Below are 25,566 nucleotides of genomic sequence, written 5' to 3' on the forward strand. Positions count from 1 at the left end.
GGCGTCTGTGACAGGTGGCACCCAAACAGGGACCCTTTAACAGGAACCTGGAGTCGGGATCCCTGTCAGGGGCAGGGAGCCTGAAAGAGTGGTTTCCCCAGGTGAGTAGCCCTGGAACAAGGTGGGCTGTCTGGCCATCAGCCATAAAAAGGAGTACTCTGGTCGTTGTACCGCAGACAACGGCTAAGGTGAGGGCCATAATTTCTTCCTACGTAGTTTTAGTTCACCAGGTTTAGCGGGATATTAGATATAGATCAGTGTGTGTGTTTGATTTTCACTTTGAATTGAAGTACTTTGTTATATTCAGTTTACAGTGAAAGTGAAGTTACACAGGCCGAATAAGAATATGAGAAAAAATACAAGCAGTTGGGATGGGTCAAGGCTCAGCAGAGCAAAAAAAAAAAATAGAGAATATTATTTACAAGTATTAAAATCATTAGTAAAAGACAGGGGATTATTGATCACTTTTGGACAGCTGGTTGAATTTTTAGATACAGTGGAACAACGCTGTCCTTGGCTTCCCAAGGAAGGGGTGATAGATATAGAAAAATGGGAAATAGTGGGTAAACAATTAAGTGACTACTATTATCAAGAATACAGACTTGGTGCTTTTCCAGTGTCCACTTTTGCAATTTTGAATATACTTAAAATATGTCTCCAAAAACCAGAAGAGGTGCCTTTAGTCACAAAAGTAATTAAGGTAGAAGCCTCTTGTTCCACCACAAAGGAGGAAGAAGCTGCAGAAGTGTTAACAAAAACAGAAATTAAAAATGAAGTAAGTAATAAAGTAGCTGAAGGTTCAAAACCCCCTCCACATTCTCCATGCCCTGAGTTGTAAGACAGGCTCAAGCAGCATGACGAGAGGTCCCTATAGAACTACAGATTGTTTTGCCTCTTATAAAAACCAAAACCTTAAGAAAGATTTTGCCTGGCTTCCATAACATCTGGAATACCATGAAAAGAAAAGATAAAATAAAAATGGATATTATTTGATTTTGTCATTTTCTTCTATGTTTGTGTGAGTATGAATGATTGTCTGTAATTAATGTCTGTAATCTGTTTGATTCTTTACCGCCAGGCAGCTAAGGGCTGCAACTGGATTCTGAAATGCTGCTAGTAACTTTCTCCCCCTCCCCCCCTCCATAATACCAGCCACCTCCCAGGAGCGGGTGGATGGGGGAGAGAAGAAGAGAAAAAATATTGTATTATTTACATTATATGATTGATAAAAGACAAGAAAGTTTAAGCATGCAAGAATGAGAGAAGTAGGAGTAGAAAGAATAGTATAATCTGTCTACATTAATAGCATGAACAGAGGATTTGAGAATAAAAAGATTTGAAACTTTTGGAGAGTTATTAGGAAGAAATTCTCTTTCCTTTTGCATCCTGACCTCTGGCCAAATCTTTGGATGTAAAATTGAAAGATTATCAAAGATAAGTTGTTGGAAAATATTCTCTCCCTTTCTCTTGCATTCCAACCTTAGCCAAGTTGGGGTGGGAGAGAGAGAACAAGAAGAAAAAAGAAAAGGAGGTTGAATTTTCCCCCTCAAATCAAGAAGAAAAATTTTTATGTATTGGAACACAATCAAAAGATAATTTAGTTCATTCACATTAGTAATATGTAAAGACTCTTAGGACTATAACTAATACTTTGTTTTGAGTTTGAATTTGCGTATAGTTGTCTCCATTAAATCAGTATTTGAAGTTTTCCTATTATGTTCCTTTAAGAAGGAATGTTTCCCACCAAGTACCAAAATTTTCTTCATAAAATTATTAAACCTGTTAGGCAGATATTCCTAGACAAAAATAATTCATTATATGGATGATAAACTTTGTAGTTGTTCTACTACTAGTAAACTCTCCTTATTAATGCCTAAGTTTTAACAAGCCTTTCAGTCTCATAGATTTATAATTGCCCCTGAAAAAGTACAAAAGAAACCACCCTTTGCTTACTTTAGGCATGGTGTTTTACAGTCTACAATTAAACCTTCCAAAAAATATTACAAATTAATCAAGATTCCTTAAAAACTTTTCATAATTTTCAAAATACTTTTTTAAAGATATTAATTAATTTTGGCCTTCCTAATAGATCATCACTAATCAATTCTTTTAAGATGAATTTAAACTAGTAGAACAAAAGATGGCTGAAACTCAATTATTTCCCCTTAATTTATGAGACACAATATTTTACATCTAATGAGAGCTGTTATTTTCTCCCACCCACTGTTTATGCTTCTCCTATCCATAAAGCTGATAAAATTCAATAGAATTCTGATAAACTTGTTTGGGTTCCTTAAAATTCACCTGTTTTTAGTATTAAAAAGAAGTCATTTGGTAGTTATTGATTTAAAAGATTGCCTTTTTTGCTATTCCATTACAAAAAGCTAAAAATGATACATTATATAGTAACTTCCATTTAAAGTGAACTCACACATTTACTACCTCAACTTTAATTAGCTTTACATGAATATAAGTTTACTATAGCCCTAGAAAAGGTTAAGAAATATCTCCTTTTTCCGACCTAGGTTATGTTGTCACGGAAACAACAGTGAACCCACAGAAAGTACACCTACCCCTTAATTCTTTACAAGCATATAATTTTAATGATTTTTATAAACTTTTAGGGGATGTTAATTGACTTCAACCAGCACTCCAACTTACTACAGAACACTTGTGTAATTCCTTTTTTACATTTAGAGAAGATCCTAATCTAAATTCTCATAAAACATTAAGTCCTGAAGCAAAACAAGATCTTTAATTAGTTGAACAGAAAAATTCCTAAAACTCAACTCACCAGTATTTCTTTAAATGAAGAGGTACCAAGTGCCATTCTTAGTACTCCAGTGTCCCCTACAATTTTTAACTTACAGGAAATTTACTTTCTATTATTAATCCACCTTATAATAAAAGGCAAATGGACACTCTTGTTGCCTCTTTAAGGACTGGCAAATTGCTATTACTACTTTTTCTGGTCGTATTGATATTGATAATTACTTACCATCTCTTAAGATATTAACCTTTTTTACTAATTGTTCATAGGTATTTCAAAAGATTATTAGATTTAACCCCATTCCTTCAGCACCCATGACATTCACTGTTGGGTTAAGTATATGTATAGCAGGATATTATGAGCCTATTAATGTTGTTTCTGATAACAAGTAATCTGTTTATGTCTCTCAAAATTTAGAGACTGCAAAGTCAAACTATATTACTAATACACAATTATATACTGAAAACAATGCCATTATTGATTCTTAACTCCACTTTATAAACAAGTGGAACAATTAAACGTGATCAAGCATATTATACAAGCCTTCACAGTTATGAGTGTACTTAAACGAGTTTAAAACACATAATGCTCCTGCTTACATTAGCAGAGCGTTTTTTCTTCTTTTTCTTCTTTGTATAACATTTCTCTTATCACAAACATTTTATATAATTAAAATCAAAAATATTAAATTTTTTTTAACAAAAAGGGAACCTGGGCTATTACCTCTCATTGATAATTGGTTATTAATTTTCTTCAATGGGCTATTAATTTTTATAATTGGCTATTAATTTCTAAATATTAACAAAGATGAGTACACTCCAGCCGAAAAACATCTGGAGAAAAATAAACATCCAGAGGCCCAGATCCATTACTAATGAGGGGACGAGGATATGCTTACGTTTTTTCAGGAAGCTTTGATAAACCTGTCCAGATACCGGAGAAAAATGTCCAAGCATGTATAACAACTCACAGCTTGAATGCAGAGTATGAGAGTTGGGGAAAGCACAGAAGGAGCCAATCTACAGTGACGAGTTGCCTTCCCACATGGGGTAAAGTGAAAGCTCCCTCTCATCGAGTGATAAAAGACTCCTGAACTTGTATTTTTAGCAATAGTAGCTTTACTTTCTGCTCAAGTGTGTAATGAACAGAGTGTTCAGCAGTGGACTTATTTTTCCTTTTCCACCCTGATTGCAATCTATCACATATATAGACAAATTTGGACTATCTATATGCTAATAACACCTGTATATTTGGAAGACAAGAAGATCTCTACCATCCAGGAAACCTGTATGTTTTTTAAAATTTAGCAACAATATTGATTAATACCAGTTTGTCTATTGGATATGTAAATTTTATTCAATCTAATACTATTTTTGAATAGAATGTTACTTGTGTCAACTGTACTCTCAAACAATGTATTGATAATAATAACTATATTGTACCTTTGGTAGAACAATCACCATTTGCTATCTTCCCTAATAATATCTCACATGTATAGTTCTAGAACTCTGGTAAACGTGTTCCTAAAATTATTATTTCCTCCTTAAGTCAATCAAAACAATTTGTTGGTCTCCTTATTGCTAGTTTAATCATTGTTGCTTCTCTTATTGTATCTATTACCACTTCATCTATTGCATTACAATCTGAAATTTAAATTACATAATTTGTAAATAACTTAGCAAAAAATATATGTTTAGCATTTAAAGCACAAAAAGCTATTGATCATGGTAATTTGTTAGTCCAAAAGTATCATAACCAAGCTTTCAATAGATTTTGTGTTAATTGTACTCTATCTAGATTCATAGACTCTACTTCAGGACCTATAGTTTTGATTGTAGAACAATTAGCAATGCACTTCAATTTGAAATGTGATTATTGCTATTCTTTTATCAGTGTAATTCCATATGTGTATTCAAATTTCACTAATGTTAATGTAACTATTGAACAAATATTAAAGAAGCTCCAGGGTGCATGGCACTCTGAAAATATTACATTGAAAATTAACCAGTTATCCAAAATACAACATGAAATTGCTGATTCTCTTATTGATGGTATCAATCCTCAAGATATTGCAAATAAATTGTTAGATTGGATTGATCAACTTAATCTTTTAAAGAATGTATTAAGTTTGCTATTGCATTTTTTACCTTGGCTATGTTTTGTATTGATTTTGTGTTTCCTCCTTCCCTGTTTTTTAAAGTACACTCACCATACTTTAGGTGAGATTTTTACATCCCTTCATCTTCTCAAGTTAAACAGTAAAAGGGCGGAGAATGTAGAGGGCTTACACTGATGGGTCTGAGGATTTAGGCCAGGCCTAGTTTTACCTGCAGCATGTCCTTAGTCTGAAGGCCACCTAAGTCAGAACGTAGGCTCTCCAAGCCCTCCCCTGCTCTGTCTTTCCCTTGAGAATAGAAGGACCTTGAAAGATAACTGGGAAGCGAGGAGACATTTCAGGGGGGACTCCTGCTAGTTACCGTTCCCATGAGAAAAATTATTGTTGATACTTTGCCTTTTCCACTCTGAGTTCTGTTCCCACGAATGGGGTATAAAAACCCTAACCCTCAGATCAATAAACGGAGCTTGTTCTGATCTTGCTACCCCCTGGTGCATGTGTCTTTTGTCTTCAGACTCAATCAGAATCACAGTTGCAGGTGCAGGCATCTGCGACAAGTCACCTGTCACCTCATATTTATGTAGAATTCTTCATTATGCAAACATATGAAGATTCTATACATCTTTTTCCATGAAAGATTGAGAGATTTGCTAGCTTCTGCTCTTTATTGTGGACTGATATTTGGGCGTATGAATCCCTGAGAGTCATATTGTGAACTTAAACATTTCTGTTCTGATCTTCATGGGCCTTTCCTCATTGTTCAACTCTGTGTTGATGCAGCTAATTCTGATCTAGGTGAGATCCTGCCAAAGTTGGTGACCAAATTAAACATATTCCACAACCTCCCAGACTTCCAGGCCATCTCTGTGAACTGTGTATTGTGAAGAGTGCTTATTTTGTGTGTTTAGTTTGTAAAGTTCAAGTAGCATTTATGTGTAAACTTTTTAGCTTAGGTTGGGAGGTGCGAATTTTAAATACTGATCAAATATTAAAATATCTTACATGTCACTAGAGGCTATTAACCTTTCAAAAGTTGGGCAGTGAAGTTCCTGTTTCTGTTTTTCATTCTAACTTGGAAAAATGGATATAGCACATGGATGTCACAATCTGCTGTCACTTGTCAAAGCAGTGGGGAAAGGGATTCCAGGAAGCAGACATTGAAAATCACCTCCATTGTGACATAGCCTCATTGCCCCCAATGCAAGAGCTAAAGGGGTCATTGTCTTTGTAGCCATGATGTACAGGTCCAATCTGCTCTAAGAAAACCTGATACTTAGAAATTGGAACTTGTAATATTGGAAGTTACATAATGGTAGTTTGCATTATAAAATGTTGATTAACAAAATGATTCACCATTTATTTCTATTGTCATTCCTTATTGAATTTGAAAAGGTTCAGTTTATGAAAACTCAATTAGAACTCAATTATGTAAAGCATAAACTACCTTTATCCACATTAAACATATATATTTTTTCTGATGCTGTACTTATCTCCATAAAAATGCACAAATAGTAGTATTAAATGGGCTCATACATGATGACGGAAAAGCCAAGTATTGCTGTTTTTAGCATCATATTGATTCCTGTAGAAATTTTTGTTTTCCATTTAAAAACTTCATTGCATTTTATTTGGAAAAACTCCATAAAGATGACTAGCTACCCCTAGTGGAAAAAAATTGGAATTACATGAGAGCCTGAATCGTGTATCACCTCGTAATTGTCTAGTAGTATTTTTCTTCATCAATACATATTGAATAGATTATTCAAGTGTTTATTATACTAACAATTATAATTTTAATAATTTTATTAGAAATACTATTGTTGATTGTTCTTGATCGCTATTAACCAGAATGGTATTGTTATTATTATTATTATTATTATTATTTGTTTAGATGTTTTCAGTTACGTTCGACTCTTTCTGACCCCATATGGGGTTTTCTTGGCAAAGATACTGGAGTGGTTTGCTATTTCTTTCTCCAGCTCATTTTACAGATGAGGAAACTGAGGTAAACAGGGTGAAGTGACTTGCCCCGGGTCACACAGCTTTTAAGTGTGTGAGGTCAAAGTTGAACTCAGGAAGGTGAGTGTTCCTGACTCCAGGCCTGGTGCTTTATCCACTGCACACCCTAGCTGCCCATTCTTGATCACTGTTAACCAGAAAAGTATTACATTAAATATAGAATGATTTTGAGATTGATTAGCTAAATGGCAATTAACCACTTTGAAGTTAATTTTGTTACTAGAGCATATGAAAAAGAGTAGCATTAGATGTAGTCACTCTTATAAAGTGAGGCTGCTTTTTAAGAGTTGTTCCAAACCTTTCCCTAATCTTCAGTCTTTCCCTATCTCCTGGCACAGGTCTTCCACATCCTTAAAAACAAAAATCCTCACTGGACCCTCGCATTCCCTCAAGCTATCCTTCTTCATTTCTTCTCCCTTTCAGAGCCTTCTTCACTCACTCCCTTCTTGATCTAACTGCTCTTTTCGAAGTTACCAACGTTCTCATTAATTGCTAGCTCTCGTAGCCTTTTTTCCATCCTTACCTTTCTGGACCTCTCTGAAGAATTTGACTAGTGGACCTCATGTCCTCCTGGCTACTTTTGTCTGGGCTTTCCTAATACTGATTTCTCTTCATTCTACCTGGCTTATTGATTGTACCTTGTTGTTGTCGTTTAGTCATTTCCTTAGTGTCTGACTCTTCATGGCCCCATTGGGGGTTTTCTTGGCAGAGATACTGGAGTGATTTGCCATTTCCTTCTCCAATTCATTTTATAGATGAGGAAACTGAGGCAAACAGTTAAGTGACCTGCCCAGGGTCATAGAGCTAGTAAGTGTCTGAGGCCAGATTTGAACTCAGGTCTTCTTGACTCCAGGACCTGTACTCTATCACCTGTGTCACCAGCTCTAAGGGGCCTCTCCCCTTACCACTTGGTATAAGCCAAGGAGTCCTTTTCTTTGTTATTCTTAACTCTTGAAGCTACTGTCCCCTTGTCCTGGTCCCACTAACAACTAGGGGCCAACTAGGTTGACTCCAAAGTTATCTAATCCCAACCAGGGTCTCACTGCTATGTAGCTGGCCTCTAATTCTTTCCCAGTTTGACACTCTTCACAAGAAGTATTCAGAATCTCCTCTGCCCTCCTCCACAAAGAAACTCGCCTCCTTATGGAGAAAAGAGAGGCCAACCAAAGTGAGCTTCTTCCTCTCCCTTACTCCAAACCTCAAAACTCCTCTACATCAATTCCCCAGCCTTTCCTCCTTTGGTCCAGCCTCCAAAGCGGCCTCCTTGCCCAGGCTCATTTTTAACTTCCTCTTCACCTCAGTAATGCCCATGGAGGCCCCTAATGTCCTGAAGGGGCACTGCCCACTACATGCAAGCCTGGCTTTGCCATACTACGTTTCGTTCTAAAGCCACCCCCCTCTCCCACCCCTTTTCTAGCTATGGAACTATAATACAATCAATGGTTATTTGTCCTAGAAAGGGTAATTTACTTCCCCTGTGATTCCACTTCAGGAACTTTCCAAATCAAACCTCCCTTCCTGCCCACCACTCCCCTAAAGGCATTATTCCTTCATCAAAATGTAAATTCCACTTCAGTATGTGTTAGTTCACATAAATCTTTTCAGGTTTTTCTGAAATCATCTTGCTTGTCATTTCTTAAAGCACAACAATATTCCATCATAATCATATACCACGGCTTATTTAGCCATTCCCCAATTGATGGGCATCTCTTCGATTTCTATTTCTCAGCCACCATAAAAAGAGCTTTAGTAGGGATTCTTAATTTGGAATATATGAACTTTTTTTTAAAGTAGTTTGGTAACTATTTGGTTTCCTTTGTAATTCTAGTATTTCATTTTATGCATTTAAAACCATTTATGCATTTAAACCATTCTGAGAAAGGGTCCGTGGGCTTCACCAGATTGCCCAAGTCATTCAAAACCCCCCAAAAGGTTAAGAACTCATGCCCTTGAGTACATGATGTCCAACATCTTCTTTTTCTACAATGTCACTCTCTCTTCCTTTCTTCCAGTTTCTGATGAAGTGGCCCCCTCCCAGCCAACAAGAACTCCTCTACCTGTGCCATCAATCCCATCTCCTCGTGTCTTCTCCAGCAGACTGCCTCCTCAGACCATAACCTTTTCTTTCTCTAATCTTCAGCCTCTTCCTATGTACCAGTGCATTCCCTACTTCCTTCAAGCATGCCCAGGTCTCCCTATTACTGTGGAAGAAATATGTCTTCTCCTCCATGTGGTGGGTGACTTTTGCCAAATACAGATTTACTAAAGTGCAGAAATTATGGAGGTAAAAACCCAAGTCTTATTATTATGCTTAAGTATAGGTTCAGGCCTCAGAGGAAACAATCATGAGGATTTTGACAAGGCTTCTTAGAAACAAAATTATGCCAAAGTGACAGAAACATAATTCTTTTATATATTACCTTGTACATTCCTCTTAGGTCATAAAAGTTAAAGGGAAGATAGATCCATGATCCCATACTTCCTTCTGTCATCAAAGTCCCACAAACTTAAGGAGAGTTATAATCTCATATATCCCTTAAGGAAACAAATTTTGTCAAACAAACTCCATAGGCAACCTAAGTCAGGTTGCAGATTAAACTAGAAGATGCATAAATGTTTTTTTCCAAGAGGACCGACGGCATCATGGGGTGATGCCTTGCCTCTGGAGTGAGCTGGATTTAAGTGAGGCGGCATTGCACAGTCCTCAGCCTCATTCTCCATTCTAGAGTGATTCAAGTCCAGTAGCAAATGTCAGGCAATACGGCCTGGGAGGTAGAGAACCTTGGTGTCTTCAATGTCTGATCAAGCTCTAAGCACCTACTTCAGCCTTCTTCATGGACTTTGGAACACTTTGTTCTCATCTGCCTGTTCTGCTGGGGGATGTCTTCATATGCTTGGAGTAGACATCCCCTTAACTCACCAACGGCTTTGAGGCCTCTCAGTTACCCTCGACCTGGTTTAGCCAACTGCAGAGACGTTTTTAAAGGGGTGGCTTCTTGGTGTAGAGGTGAGAGTTGGATGGATCAGGTGGACACCCAAAGGTGGAGGGGCAGCCCTCATACCAGAGGGGCTTGTCCTCCCTGAACACCCCCTATGCCTCACAGATGGGCTGATTGAGGAGAAGGGCTTACATATCACCAGAGAGTGAGGGACAGTTGAGTTTTCCTGGGACTTCTTATCTAAGGAATGCTCGAGGCTATTAAGTACCTTTTTATACCCCATGTTTTTCATCAGATGAGGTGAATGTTAACCAAAAGTTGCAGGAGGAATAAAAGGAAATTTAAAAATACCATCCTTAATAAACAAACAAACCTTCTCTAGACCCGACCATGGCCTCAATCCTTTTTCTCCTCACATGCATTATCTTCCCCTCTAAACTCTTCCTCCCCTTCTGCCTGTCTGGTCAGTATGGAGGGCAGCACTGTCCTTTCAGTGCCCCAGGCCACAACCTAGGGGTCGTCTTCCATTCCTCACTCTCTCTCCCCCCTCCCCCCATCACCAAGCTGTCGCCAAGGCCTGCAGATGTCCCCTCTGCAACATATCTCAAATACAGCCCCTTTTCTCCGGACACTGTCCTTGAGCTGGTGCAGGTTCTCATCAGCTCACACCTGGCCTGTTGCCATAGCAGCTGGGAGGGCTGCCTCCCTCCAGTCTCTTTCTGCTCCAATGCTTCCTCCATTCAGCCACCAAAGTGATTTTCCTAAAATGCAGGTCCAGCCATGTGACCCCCTGCTCGATAGACTCCAGTGGTTCCCTATGGCCTCTAGGAGCAAATACAAAATACTCTGGCATTCAAAGGCCTTCATGACCCAACCCCCTCCTGCCTTTCCAGTTTTCTTATACCCTACTACCCACCACGTATTCTTTGATCCAGTGACCCTGGCCTTCTGGCTCTTCTATGAGCCAGACACTCCGCCTCTCAGCTCAGGGCATCCTCTCTGGCTGCCTCCTACGCCTGGAACACTCTCCCTCCTTTCCTCTGACTGCTGACCTCCCTGGCTTGCTTCAAGTCCCAGCTAAAGTGCCTTCTTTTCCTGGAAGCCTTCCCCAGCTCCTCTTAATTCCAGTGCCTTCCCTCTCTTAATTATCTTATATGTAGCCTGTGTATAACTATGTGTATATACACACATATGTAATATATATGTATGTGTGTAAGCATATATATATGCATACACATACATAATATACACACATTTATTTGTATGTTGTCTTGCTCATTAGACTATAATCTCCTTGAGGGCAGGAACTGGGTTTTTTTTTGTCTCATTTTGTATCTTTAGCATTTAGCACCGTGCCTGGCACGTAGTACGTGCTTTAAAATTTTTATTGATGGATTAGCTAGATTTGTAGAAAAAGCTCTCCACACTTGCCTCCTTGATTTCTCTTCTCACTCCTCAACCATTTGGAATCTGACCTATGACCCCCTCACTGAAATGAAACTGTTCTCTCTGGAGTTACCCAAACAGAACTTATCCCTTTCCCCAAAAATCTACCCTCCTTCCAAATTCCCAGTTTCTGCCGAGGCTGGCACTGCCCTGGCTTAGGTGATTTCTACCTGCCCCCCCTCACTTCTGATATCCTTTCCTTTCCCTTTCCTCCTGTCTCTTGGCCAACACCTAGGATGAGCCCTTGCTGCTGCCTACCTAGCCCATTCCAGTAGCCTCCTAACCAAGTCTGCCTCTACTCTCCCTTTTTAATTCATTCTTTTTTTTTTTTTAAGAACTAGAGGAAACATTACCTGACCTCTACAAACTGAGACACAGTCTGCAGAAGTATAAGATAGGGAGATCTATGGAAATGAGGTTGATTAAAGTGTAAGTAGTTCTCTTTCCCAGCCCACAAGAGTGGTGTTCAAGATCTTTGATTTTATCCAGTTGATATTTTACCTTTGAGTCCCTTGGAGTGATAGAGATTTAAATGGCGAGCATCATTAGGTACCTGAATTTCCTCTTAGGTTGGTGTTCAGTCATTTTCAGTCCTGTCCTGACTCTTTGTGACCCCATTTAGGGTTTTCTTGGCAAAGATCCTACAGTGATTTGCCATTTCCCTCTCTAGCTCATTTTACTGGTGAGGAAACTGAGGCAAACAGGGTTCACTGACTTGCCCAGAGTTGCATAGCTAGTAAGTGTCTAAGGCTGGATTTGAACTTAGGTCTTCCTGACTCCAGACCTGGTGCTCTACCTACTGCAACCACCTAGCTGCCCACACTGAAGGGGACATCTGGAGAGGTCCCTGATTCCGCTAAGGTATTTTGTTTTAATAAAAATATTTATTTTTGCAACTTGGTCCCGTTGATATGCATATGATCTATTTGACAATAATCTTATTGATTGATTTTTTAACATATATGTATAAAGCCCAATACTCACCATTTTAGATTTGTATAGCTTAGGTTGAAATCTAAGGAGGCTTCCCACTAATTATTCTGTACACGCCACCACCCAGGTTCTTCATTCAGAACATTAGACGATAGTTCAGACCTTTATTATGTCACCCCTGGAACAATGCAATAGCTGCAGGTGGGTGTCCCCCTCTTTAATTCATTCTTAACAATACTCTCAGATCATTCTACCACCACCCCCCTTTTATTTGGTCTGGACCTGTGATTTTCAAGTAGGGTAGGGAATTCTTGGTGTGGAAACTCTCCCAGTGCAAAATGACAGAAGTCTTCCTTATGCAAAGACTGAATAATGTACTCATCTATGCAGAACCCTTCCATCGGTCCCCGTTGTCACAAGAAGAGGAAGGGTAGGGGCAGCTAGGTGGCCCAGTGGATAGAGCACTGGCTATGGATTCAGGAGGACCTGAGTTCAAATGTGGCCTCAGACACATAACACTAGCTGTGTGACCCTGGGCAAGTCACTTAACCCCATTGCCTAGACAAAAAAAAAAGAAGAGGAAGGGTACTCAGAGGCTGTCTAGGCCCACCAAAACTGAGATTACTTCTCCCTTAGTCCATTCCTGTCTTTAGTCAGTCACTAAGCATTTATTAAGCACCGACTTGGTACCAAATGCTAGAGCTACCTAGAGATAAAAGACAGTCCCTGCTCTCAAGGAGCTCACAATCTAATGGGAGTGACAAGCAAATAAATATTTACAAAGCAAACTATATAGGATAAGTAGGAAATAATGAACAGAGGGAAGGCATTAGAATGAACAAGGTTTGGGAAAGGCTTCCTGTTGGGATTTTAGTTGGGACTTGAATGAAGGAAGCTAAGAGGCAGAGATGAGGGGGAGCATTCCATCAGGCCAGAGAAAATGCCCAGAGCAGAGACATGAAAGAGCCAGGAAGCCAGTAACTCTGGATCGAAGTCAGTATGTTAGGGGCCTTGGCTCATGAGTGAATGGGATTTAAGTGAGGGAGGTACTGAAAGCAAGGTTTAAGAAGACTGGAAAGGTGGAAGTGGGGGGTTTGGGTGGATTGTGAAGGGCTTGGGTCACCAAACAGAGGAGTTTGCACTTGAACTTGAAGGCAACAGGAAGCCACGGGAGTTTATTGAATAGGGGAGTGACATGGTAGGACCTGGGCTTTAGGAAAATCACTTTGGCCCCTGAGTAGTGTATGGACTGGAGTGGGGAGAGACTTGGGGCAGGCTGGTGCATTAGTCCAGGTGTGAGGTGATGAAGGCCCGTACCAGGGTTGGGGCAGTGTTAGAGAAGAAAAGGGGATGTATTGGAGAGATGTTGCAGAGATGGAATTGACAGGCCTCGGCAACAGCTTGGATATTGGTGTGGGGTGGCAGATAGTAAACTGTCTAGGATGGCACCCTAGGATGGGAGCCTGAGGGACTGGGAGGGCGGTGTGGTTCTCCACAGTAGTTGGGGCCAGATAGGTAAATTTGAGAATCATCAGCAATAGAGATGGTAATTAAATCCATGGGAGCTGATGAGATCACCAAGTGAAGTAATGTAGAGGGAGAAGAGAACCCAGGTCAGAACTCTATAGGACATGGACTCATTTGTTTTCCGAGAGGACCAATGACATCGATGGTGATGTCTTTCCTGAATTGGATGGTAGAATTGCACAAAATTGTTCATTGTAGATATACAAAAGATTTTTGCGAATTGATGTTATGGAGTAGCTAGGTGGCACAGTGGATAGAGTTCCAGCCCTGGAGTCAGGAGGACCTGAGTTCAAATGTGGCCTCAAACACTTGACATGTACTAGCTGTGTGACCCTGGACAAGTCACTTCAGCCCATTGCCTAGCAAAAAAAAATCAAATTGATATAATTATTTTTTGTTAATGTTCTACTTTTGTTTACTTACATTACATCTTATGGGGGTACAGATTTATTTTCTCCCTTGTATTTGATAAATAGTTCCTTTGGCCTTTTCCTTCTGGGAGTTATTTAATACCAAATAAGTAAATGGAAATATATTAGTTTTATGGGAAATATTTTTTGCAGTAGTCTCAAAGTTATTTTCTATTTATACTTGACAGAAACTTGATCTCTAAACTCTGGAGTCATGTGGATCCATCTCGGTTTAACTGCCGCCATTCTTATTCTCACTGAGTGAACTTTCCAATTTCTTTGGTAATTGTAGCATTTGCTCCTTAGCTACATTAAAAAAAACAATCTGGCTTTTTTGGGGGGGCTGGAAGTACTTATCTCTTCACAGATACAAGTTGATTCAACAAGATTTTATTGGAGACCTGTTGTCCATATAGCACTCTGCTTGGTGCTTGGGTAATTAAGAGTTTAGATAAAACTGGGTCCCCATCCTCACGATGTGCACTTCTTTGAAGGGTTAGGACACACACAAAAAATAATTCTTTATAGTCTCACATCACTTCCTTGCACTGAGCTGGGCCTTGAGTCAGGAAGACCTGAGTTCAAATGTGGCCTCCAACACTTACTAGCTGCGTGACCCTGGGCAAGTCACTTAACCCTGTTTGTCTCAGTTTCCTTATCTATCAAATGAGCTGGAGAAGAAATGGCAAACCACTCCAATATCTTTGCCAAGAAAATCCCAAAATGGGTCACTAAGAGTCAGACAGGACTGAAGGACAACCTTGCATTGAGAAGTGATGTCATATGAAAGGGTGCTGGACTTTAGAATCACAGGTTACACCTTCAGAATTGGAAGGAATCTTCCAGACCATTTAGGCAAATCACTTCATTTTTACTGATGGAGGAACTGAGTCTGGAAGACTTTGATTCAAATCCTGCCTCTCATACATAGGCGACAGGCGACTGTGGCATAATCATTTTAGCCTGAGCCTGTTTCCTTAACTCTACAACAATATATCAGTCATGTCTGTGTCATATAATTGCATGTCTAAATGAGATAATGCATCTAAAAGGCATTATGAATGTCAAGTAGCTATTATTAATTAGAGTTGCAAAACGAGGGGCTTTGTCAACCAGTCGACAAGCTTTTATTACGCCTGTACTCCGTGCAGAAAACTGCAAAGCCCCGGGGGATACAAGGAGAAGCAGCCCCTGCCCTCAAGAAGCTTACATTCTAGTGGGGGAGCCCACATAGGTAAAAACTGGACGTGAGACATCTGTACAGTGTGAACGGAAGGCCATTTTCAGTGGAAGGCATGGAGAGGTGGGGGTGGGCTTCGTGACAATGAATAACCGGCACAGCGCCTGGACGGGCCCCCGCATCGGAACCAGGCTCCCCAAGCTCCGGGCAGAGCGTAGCCCTTCGTTCGAATTAGGGCTCACAACACGTGCCCGTCCCGAGCAGGACCCTCCCCGCTGTCCCGCAGGACCCTGGGGTCCCGCGTGTCCTATCTGGGGCTCGAAAAAGGTCTGCCCCCAGGACCGGCCTGCCCCGCCCCTCGCCAAGGGTGGGAGGGGGAAGGGGCAGCGGGCGGGGGGGGTGGAAAAGGGAGGGGGGAGGAGCGATGAGGAGGGAGGTGAAAGGAGGAGGAAAGGAGGAGGAGGAAGGAGGGAGGGAGGGGGAGGAAGGAGGGTAAAGGAGGAAAAGGAGGGGGAGGGAGGGGAGGAGGAGCAGCGAGGAGGAGGGGAGGAGGAAGAGAGGGAAGGGGGGAGGGGGAGGGAGAAGGAGAGGAGGAGGAGGCGGGGGTGGGGGGGGGAGGAGAAGGAGGGAGGAGGAGGCGGCCCGGCTGAGCTCGGGCTCCTCCCAGCGGAGGCCCCCGGAGGCGGTGGCTGCGTTCAGGAAGCTCCGCCCCGCCCCCTCCTCCTCCCGCCCCCTCCCCCTCCTCTTCCTCCAGCCCGCCCCCTCTCCCGCAGGGGCCCAGAGAGACGCGGACGGAGCGCCGCCGCCGCCCGCCCCTCGCCGTCTGTGCCACCCGCGCCCGCACCCATGGCTCTGTGCAACGGAGACTCCAAGGTCAGTCAGCGGAGCCGTCGCCGCTCTGGGCGCGCGGCCCTGGCCCGGGCTTCTCGGGCGGCCGCCACGGGAGAGTCCTCGGTTGGGGCCTGCCTGACTTCCCGCCGCCGCCGCTTTGTTGGGGCGCGAGTGTGCGCGCGCGCGCGCGCGAGTGTGTGTGTGTGTGTGTGTGTGTGTGTGTGTGTGTGTGTGTGTCTGTCTATCTGTCTGTGTCCGGACGCGGGGGGGGGTCGTGCCTGGCGCGCGTGTCCTGGGCCCGCGGGGGCCGTGCCCGGTGCCCAGCTGGGGGCGCTCGGCGGGGGAGGGGGCAGGGCCGCTGCGGGGTTCCCCCCGTCCGCTTTGTCCGACGGGCCCGGGGGGGCTGGGGGGGACGGGGAAGGCCCTGCAGCTCGCCCCGGCCCACGTGCGGAGCGCCGCCCCGCCCGGGCCCCACGTGGCTGCCCATCTTCGGCCTGGGCACGTGGGTGGGGGCCGGGCCCCGGGAGGGGAGGGGGCCACCCAACTTCCCCGCCTGGCCCGCCTGGGGTGCGCAGAGGGGGAAAGCCCGTGGGGTCGGATCCCTCCTCCCTCCGATCCCGCGTCCTCCGTGGGGTCGGGGCCCCTTCCCCCATCACATCCCCCCACCCCCACAGTTCGTTCGCTCTCTCTGGTATCCCATCCTCTTCCCTCGACCCCTCCCCCATGGGATCCCCCCCATTGGGTTACCCTTCGTCAGATCCCTCCACACCCCAGGGTTAGGCTCCCGCCCCCCCCACTCCCTCGCGTGCCTTGTGGGCACCCCGGGCCCCTCCTCTCTGAAGCTGGGCTTATCCACTTGGCCCTTCTTCCTTTCGTGCGTTTTCCTCCTCTGAGGGCCAGGATTTGAACCCTGAGCTGAGAGTTAGCGTTGGGTCCGGTCTGGGCTTCTTGGCCTGGAGGGTCCTTCGAAACTTTCAGAAAAGCAGCTCCGGCCGCCCGCTGGGCCACTGACTGATGCCAAGGCTTTTCACAGGGCCAAAGCCCATTAAGCATTGAAGGAGAGGACGTTTAATTCGTGTATTGGAAAAAAAAAACAAAAGTAGCATGTGGTCCTGAAGAAATCTACGTGGGCAGGACCTTGAAGCCTAGATATGTCTGCTCTGTCACTTCAGAAAAGACTTGGGGTCGAGTACCCCCGTGTGTCCTTGCTCCCCAGGTGGCATGGCCAGTCACATAACTTACCTGACCTTAGTTTGCTCATCGGTAATATGGGGATAATAGTAATGGGTAGTACATACTTCCTAACATTATAACAGGATCATAGATGTGAGATCATAGAGGCCAAACTCTTCATTTTACAGAATTGAGGTTCCTGCAAAGTACAGCTTTGGAAGCAGCGTTTGAACAGAAGCCCTCTAACTCCAGTGCCAATACAGAGAACGTACATGAATTGCTTTGCAAACTTAAACATCACATTGTTATTATTTTCATAGGTTTAATGAACAAGAAAAATTTTAAGATCCAATTATATTCCAATTAATTTCAGTAAGAATTTAGGTGCATATAAGTCATCTATAATTAAAGAGGGATCTTTCTGCTCCAAACCTGGAGGTTTGCCCTCCTCCTCGGAATGAATGCTATTAGTTTAATTTAATTTCCAAAACTCCCCCTCAAAAGCTTGTAGCCCTTTTCCTTCCTGTTTGGTTGGGGATCCCTTCTGGAGATTTATGGCATTTGAGGATGGCCAGACAAGGCTTGATCAGGACGAGGTGTGGATGGGTCATAGTTTGTGTTATTGATGTGCCAGTGGAAGGTTTGCAGGTAGGAGAAGTAATGCAGGCAGAGTTTTGCCCTGATTTTTACAAATAAGCCAACTGAGGATCTGAGAGGTGAAATGATTAGGGCCTATAGATTTACAGCAGGAAGGGATTTTAGTGACTGTTTAGTTCAACGAACCCTTCATTTTACAGATGAGGAAGTCAAAGTCCAGAGGTGTAGTGACTTTCCTAGTATCGTGCTAGGAGTGTCAGAGGATAGAATTTGAACCCAAGTCCCCTGACATCAGATCCATTGTGTTCTGTCCACTATGTGATTAACGTACAGATCACACAACCCGGAAATCATTTCGGGGGGGCTTCCAGCCTAGTAGTGCTCCTGACTCTAAGTGCTATCGTGTTTATGTCTCACCTGCTGTCTCTAAGGCAAATGAGTTTTAAGCATTGAAGACCCCAGATCTCAATAATTTTGAAATAGTTGTGTCCCGGTTTAATTGTTTGTTTCTCTCCATTTAAAGACATTTGTTGTCTTACAGTGTTATTAAGGCCTGATTTTACTGATAGATAAGATTTTAAATTATTTAGAGCTAGGTTGACAAGGATTATTATTAAAAAAGTCTTAGATGTTGAAATGGGAGCTGAGTGGCCTACCATTGCCCTCCCCCATCCCCAAAAGTGAATTGTCATTACTAAATCGTTTCAGCTTTGGCTCCTTAAAGTTGTGTCACTTAAGTCACATTTAAAATGCCTGTTTTAAAAATTATTCAGAGGAAGTTGATGTTGAATTCTTTTGTAAAATAACCCAGTGGGTTTTTTTTAATTCACTATTTTAAAGCAGGACAGTTTTATTACATAAATTCCATAGAGTTTTCAGGTATGTTAAAATTTCACTTTTTAAAATTTATTTAAATAAGCTAGAATTATAAATAAAACACTTTAAGTGTTTACTATGTGCCAGGCAGCTGGGGATGGTGGCACACACCAGGAGTAAATGATCCTTTCTCCTGGGAAGGCTGAGTCTGGTGGGTTGCTTGCGCTGTGCTAAGGTGGGGTGACTAAAACCTGGGACTAGAATGATGAACCACCTGGAGGAGTGGGGTGCCACCAGGCTGCCTAAAGCTCAGAGCAGAAACAGCAGGTCAGGGCTTCTCCATTGATTTACAGTGTGATGGGCCTATGAGAGTTGGCTGTTACCTTCTCTGTGGGTAAACCAGGGATTCCCAGTCTCAAATTAAACCAAGATAAAACACTTGTGTTCCAGGTACTGCCAGAAAAGATGTTGGCATGTAATTCAGCCTCTTTTTACAGATGAGGAAACTGAGTTCCAGGGTCTCTCACCACAGAGGTGAGACCTCCATCTTTACTGCAGCCATTTAGATTGGGGGAAGTGGTTGGGGTATTTAAGGCTAGAGAGGATCTGAAATAGTGGGAGCCCAGGCAGATCTCCCACTCAAATTCAACTGGTGAATTCTCTTAAGGGACTGCTATAACTAATACAATGACATTTCTGTAAGATCTTCACTTTGAATTAAAACACAGAATAAAATTCCTAGTTACTCATTAAAATCTCTGATTATAATTTTGTTTTTATTATTTATAATTTCCACAAAACTCTTGTTTTAGTAGAAAGATCACTGGGCTGAGAGCTAAGTGGCCTGGATTCCTTATTTAACTTAGATTGGGTAAATGGACAGTGGGCCAGTGTCTCTGTGCCTTATTTGACTTCTGTTCCAATGGAGATGACTTACTTCACTTTAGAAGAAAGCTATCATTTTGGTATGTCATGTGAAGATTCTTGTAGCTTTTTGCATAGAAGGCTTTAGGCCTGTTATGGAATGTGAATATTTTTAAGTGTTTAAACATTTCTTGTATAGAGGGCTTATAGGTGAGTGATGATGTGCAAGGTTTTTGAGCTACTTAATCTCGAAATGAAGGGCCAGTTGGCTTGGTGGATTGGAGCTGACCTTTGAAGTGGGTTCAGGTGGAGCCTCTGAGACATACAGGTGTGGGATCCTTCTTCATCAGGTTCCTCACCAGGGGCTTCTTCCTGCGTTATCACTGGTCTGGTGGGGGAAAAAAGTCTGCAAATTACAAAATAGAAACTTTAAATTCTGCTCAGTATCAGGATATGTAGTATATAGAAACTTACTCTGATCACATAATACATGTAATCAGATGTATGTCAGAGGTAAGAAGTCCACATATTATCAAACTTACTTTTATAGAGAGAAAACTGAAACGTGGACGTTAAGTAGGATTTATGTGGCTCTTACTATGGGCCACACACTCTGCTAACTGCTGTACAAATATTATCTCATGTATCCTCACAACACCTTTAGGAGGTACTAGTGTGAGCCCCATTTTATAGTTGGGAAACTGAGGCAGACAGAGGTTAGTGGATTGCCCAGGGTCACACAGCCAGTAAATGTCTGAGGCTGCATTTGAACTCAGGTCTTCCTGATTTCAGACCCACGGCTCTGTCCACTTTGGTGCCCCTTAAGTGCCATAAATGAATTGTCCATGATTGAAATCGAATTGTGCTCAGATTCCAAGTGATGTCTCAAAGGCTTTTTGCTTTAGTCTTGTCTTATCCTTCAATTCCAAAGATTCCCAGGCTGTTGCGGTGACTGGAGCATAGGAGGTGTGTAATAAAGGCTTACTGAATTCAGTGAGTCAGAAGACACAGGGAATGTGCTGCTGTTGGTTTGCTTTCAGTTATATTGTGTTGCAGAAAGTTGGAAATTTTGAAAATTCTCCCAGTAACAGGGTTATTGTTGAATGAGGAGGACAAACTTGTTACTTGGAGTATTTTTTTTAAAGGACAAACGTTTCCTTTTAGGTATTGAAAACTTTTTGAAGATCCTGCTTAATGAAATACAAAGTAATTCCTAACAAAGATTTGTGGGAAACCACGAGGAAATCTTCCTACTCCTCTAATGGTGTGTGGAGTAAACTGTTGTCAGCTTTCCTTAGAACTCTCCATTGATGTGAATCATGATGAATGATTTTAAGGCATTGGAGGCTTCCTCCCCCTAGGGCCTTCTGAGGCTCCCTCTTCCTCCCTTCTTTCCTATCCCTCCTCTCTCCCAAGAAAAACACTTGTTTACTTTGGTTCTGATAGACTGGAAAGGGCCTTGGATCCGAGCCAACAAACTGGGGCTTGGGTCTCAGCTCTGATAATTGCCTTGACTGTAGGAAAATCACTTACCTTCTTGCACTTGTGAAAAAAACCCTGAGAATAATAATTCTTACTCTTCCTACCTTAGTTACTGTCAGCAAAGAGTTTTGTAAATAAACCACTCTATGAATATGAGCCCTTATCAAGTGAGGAGGCATTTAAGGGCCTGCTGTATGCCAGGCACTGTGCTAAGTGCTGTCAGTACAAAGAAAGGCAAAAAACTATCCCTGCTGTTAGGGTATATGCTAATTCTGTCAAATGAAATACCCTGTTCTTCAAGCATGATATTTAATGAAGTCTCATTTGATTAAAATTCAAAATGGTAAGATTATTTTAATGTAAACAATGAACCATTAAGTTTCATTTGGAAACACTTAGTATCCAGAATCAGCCTCTAGGGTTCATCCTGATGAGGTCCTGTTAGTAAATAAATCCTCTTGGTTGCAGACAATTCTACCATTTATAGTTCCGGTCAATTTCTTTTTCTTTCTTTCTTTCTTTTTTTCATTTTGGTGAGTCACTTGGGGTTAAGTGACTTGCCTAGGGTCTCACACAGCTAGTAAGTGTTAGGTGTCTGAGTATAGATTTGAACTCGGGTCCTCCTGCCTCTAGGACCAGCTCTATCCATGGGGCCACCTAGCTGCCTCAATTTCATTTGTTTTTATGTCTGAATGTATGTTGTGTCATTGGTTTGTGGTAACAAGAAAGATTTAAGATAAGTCCATAAGTAATTTATCTTCCCCAAGCTACTAAAATGGCACCAAGTTTAACTTGGGATAGTTTGACCTTTATTTTTCTTTTTGAAATCAAGCAAGTGGTGCTGGAACTGTAGTGCTCTCTACTCCTTGATTGCATTTCTCCTTCGTATTTCCAGCTGTATATGTATTTCCATTTGTCTCATCTCTTGGGAAGTGAAGTCTCCTCCAAAGCCGTGGAGGATTTCCCTTTATGCATATACAGCCTGTTTTGTAGGATAGAGAAATGAATTCAAAATCTTGGCATTGGAAGGGACAGTAGAACCCACCCAGTCCAGTCTATACCTGAATCTCTGTTGTCTGCCAGCCTCCAGGACACTCTCCTTTTCTCAGTGAGATTAATGCCTGGTTCACAGTCTTTTTTTCTTCCACAGTTTCTGACCTTTTAACAGATATGTTAGTACTCCCTAATTTCACAATTCAGTGTCATCATTTTCCGTGACCTACTCCTCCATTCTGCCTCAGCCACACACAACGATGTTTGTGCCCACCCTTGTTTTTTCCGTCACCCACAAGTGGCGCTGCTTTCATGTTCATAAACTCGGAGATTCTCTTATCTGATCAGAATTGGCGATTCATCTGTCCTCCTGCCTTGCAGCCCCAAACCTTGTTCTTGGACCTCTAGGCCCTCTTCCCTGAGGCAGCCTTCTGCTGGCTACACCTAAGACTTGGTGTACTAGCTCCATCTCAAGCTGTCCTGGACTCCCTTACCTGTTTTTATATTGCTGATCTTGCCCAGCCAATCGTTGTCTTGGATCACTCCCATCGGCTCCTGCCTTCACTCCTACACAGGTGCTGAATGAAGCTGGAGAAAAGTCACTAAATCACGTGGACTGGGTCCTCTACAGGTTGATGTTCTACAGCCTCCCCTGGGCTCTCACGGTGGCAAGACAGTCCTTGTAGACCTTATCCCAGTGGCTTTTCCAAGTGTTTGCATTCCTCCTAAAACCTCCTGTGGCTCCTCTGAGAATCTTGCTCCATAGTTTGTTGGGGGAAAAAAATGAGGCCAGTTCACTTTGAGCTGCCTCTTTTCATTTCTTCCTCCTGTCATCTCACTTCCAGGCCTTCATAGCCCTCTTTCTCATGATGAGCTGACCCATTTCCTTCCCAAGGCAAACATTTCTGTAGGCATGAGTAATCTCCTTCTGCCTCATCTTCCCCAGTGGATTCCACCTCCCTCCTAGTTACATTGTATTTACTTTGTAAAGCACTTCTTAGGCACAATCACTTATCCCCATAGATCTTGTTTCTCTGGATAGAATGTAAACTCCTTGAAGACAGGAGATGTTTCTGTTTTTGTTTTGGCATCTCCACTGGCTGTCCACACAGTAGGTAACTTTTGTTGATGAATCATTTGGACTGTGTACTTTCTAATAGGATGCCATAAACATTTAATCCTGCCCTCTTATGATTTGAATGAAATAGCATGAAAGCTAGACTGATTTTGTTATATTCTTACTTCTTTCTTCCTAGTACAATAAGAACTTATTCATTTGGAAGAAAACTGCTATATAAGTGAACAGAAGGAAAAAACTAATAAGAACTATAATTCTCAATAAGATTTTGTGTGTGTGTGTGTGTGTGTGTATGTGTATGTATGTATGTGTGTGTGTGTCTCCCTCTTTTGAGACCTTTTCTTCATAGTGATTATGGGCCTGGACACATTTGTTAAATTCCTACTTGAAAAAAACACTTTTTTTTCTTTTTAGAGTACTGTGTTAAATTAGGGAAGTAACCTCTCTGGGTGAGAAAGTGGCTTGATTTTTTTTTTTATAAGAACTCCGAAGTAGATCTTCTCTGACAGTTTCATGATCTTGAAAAATGCCTGACCCTGGTGGGCTCTCAGGTCCTTATTGTGGTGACTCTCAAATACTGAGTGACAGACGAAGGAACTTAATGCAGTTAGTGCTACAACTGACTTGAAAAAAAATACTGCATCATGCTACTGCCTTAACCATCGATGAGGATATATGAGGGAAATATTGGCTTTTCAGCAATAGGTTATTGGTAGGAGAACAAGTTAATATTTCATATAAGCTTATGATGGTTACATGATGAGAAAGCCTCTTAATCAGGAGACCACACTGCAAGAGGAGGAAGGAAAGCTTTTGTTGAGTGATATAATCTAGGGCAGTGGGTATCAAACCCCAGCAGAAATGGGCGTCAGGAAAGCCTACAGAAGGAGCCCTGCAGGCCACAGATTAACCTAGAAAACAACATATTAATATTGTTTGTTTTATGGTATTTTTCATAAGTTTGTTAAATATTCCGCGTTTACATTTCAGTCTAGTTCAGGTGTCTGGGAGTGGTGTGGGCCACACTGCAGGTTTGACACCTCTTGGGCTAGGTGTCCATTGGTCTGGATGGCACACACTGCTAACTATGCTGTAAAAAAACTGCTGCTGATTTCTGGAGTGTGAATTCTAACTCGTGGGGTCTGAGAAGTGATTGTGAATTTGGTATGAGGCAATTAACTAATTTTTTAAAATGAGGCAGCTTAATATGCGGTAGAAAAGGGTCTTCAGAAAGCCACCAGCTCTATCGAGCTTAATAAAAATGATTTTATTACATTATTGGCTTCTCCAGCAAATGAGCTGTGGTTCAGACTTCCTTGACTATCTGTCTCAACAGCATGAAGGTGATTTTTATGGAGTCCAGTAGTATCACTTGTAAAAATGGACTCAAAGTTTATAATATTCATGAAAGCTTGACAGTTTTACTGCTTTAACTTCTAAGGTTTTTTTTCTTTCCTTTGGAAATAATTCATAGGTCACTTCTAAGCTGAAGTAATAGATTAAAGTATTTTCAGGAATACTGACTTTATTAAGACTTGAGAGAGGTGGAATAGAAGCATTTCACAAATTCAGCAGATTTGAGACCAAAAAAAATTCCTAAAACCTCCATTTAATCGATCCGTTAGGTATTGTCCTGTTATGTTTAATAATATACAAATGTATGGCTGCAGTACAATAATAATAATGCCTATTATGTGTCTGGTATTTTATAAATATTATCTTGTTTGAGCCTCACAACAACCTTGGGAGGTAGGTGCTGTTATTATTCCCATTTTACAGATGAAGAAATTGAGGTTAAGTGACTTGCTCAGGGTCAAACTGCTAATGTCAGAGGCAGGATTTGAAGTTGGATCTTCCTGACTTGAGGCCCAGCACTTTGTGCACTGTGGTACCACCTACTGGCTTGTATCTTACTTTGCAAGCTAAATATGCTTATGAATATCTTTCAAGTGAATTTCTGTATTTCCAATCTTGATTTTCTGTTGACTGAAATTGTACTTTTTGAAGGTTATTCTTTGAAAAAAACAACAACTTGTTTTTCAGACATAATGCCAAGCAAGAAACTATTTACAGTCAGATTTGAAGAAGCGTTGATTTTTAATAGAAAGCAAGTATTCAGAAAGTTATAATGTTAATGCAAAGTAATAATGGCTATTTATTACATTTGGCACCAGTATCTCAAAGGTCAAAAGAAAGAAGCCAGTGCCAGCTGCTTAACTGGACAGAAGCTGGTGACCCGGTGAGGTCCAGCCACACCTCCTCCCTGATAGGCTGTGACTGGGTGCTTCACAGGGGGATTCTCCCACCCCTAGCACTTAATAGAAGCTTTAGTGGACTGATCTGAGCTAAGGGAATAAGAGGCTGTGACTCAGAATGTTCTGAATGATCAGAT

The 25,566-nt window shown here is 41.8% G+C and overlaps 1 protein-coding gene across 1 annotated transcript in view; it reads left to right on the forward strand.

Annotated features, from left to right (window-relative positions):
* The first annotated feature begins 16,083 nt into the window (after positions 1-16,083).
* Positions 16,084-25,566, forward strand: part of GMPS (guanine monophosphate synthase) — a 62,628-nt gene continuing 53,145 nt past the window's right edge. The window contains exon 1 of the mRNA XM_020988910.2: positions 16,084-16,213. Within this exon, the coding sequence (XP_020844569.1) occupies positions 16,187-16,213 (27 nt within the window). The 5' untranslated portion in view covers positions 16,084-16,186. The remainder of the gene's footprint in view (positions 16,214-25,566) is intronic.

The sequence above is a fragment of the Phascolarctos cinereus genome, unplaced genomic scaffold (genome assembly GCF_003287225.1).
Source record: "Phascolarctos cinereus isolate Bilbo 61053 unplaced genomic scaffold, phaCin_HiC Scaffold_7;HRSCAF=346, whole genome shotgun sequence".
In the NCBI taxonomy this organism is placed as follows: domain Eukaryota; kingdom Metazoa; phylum Chordata; class Mammalia; order Diprotodontia; family Phascolarctidae; genus Phascolarctos; species Phascolarctos cinereus.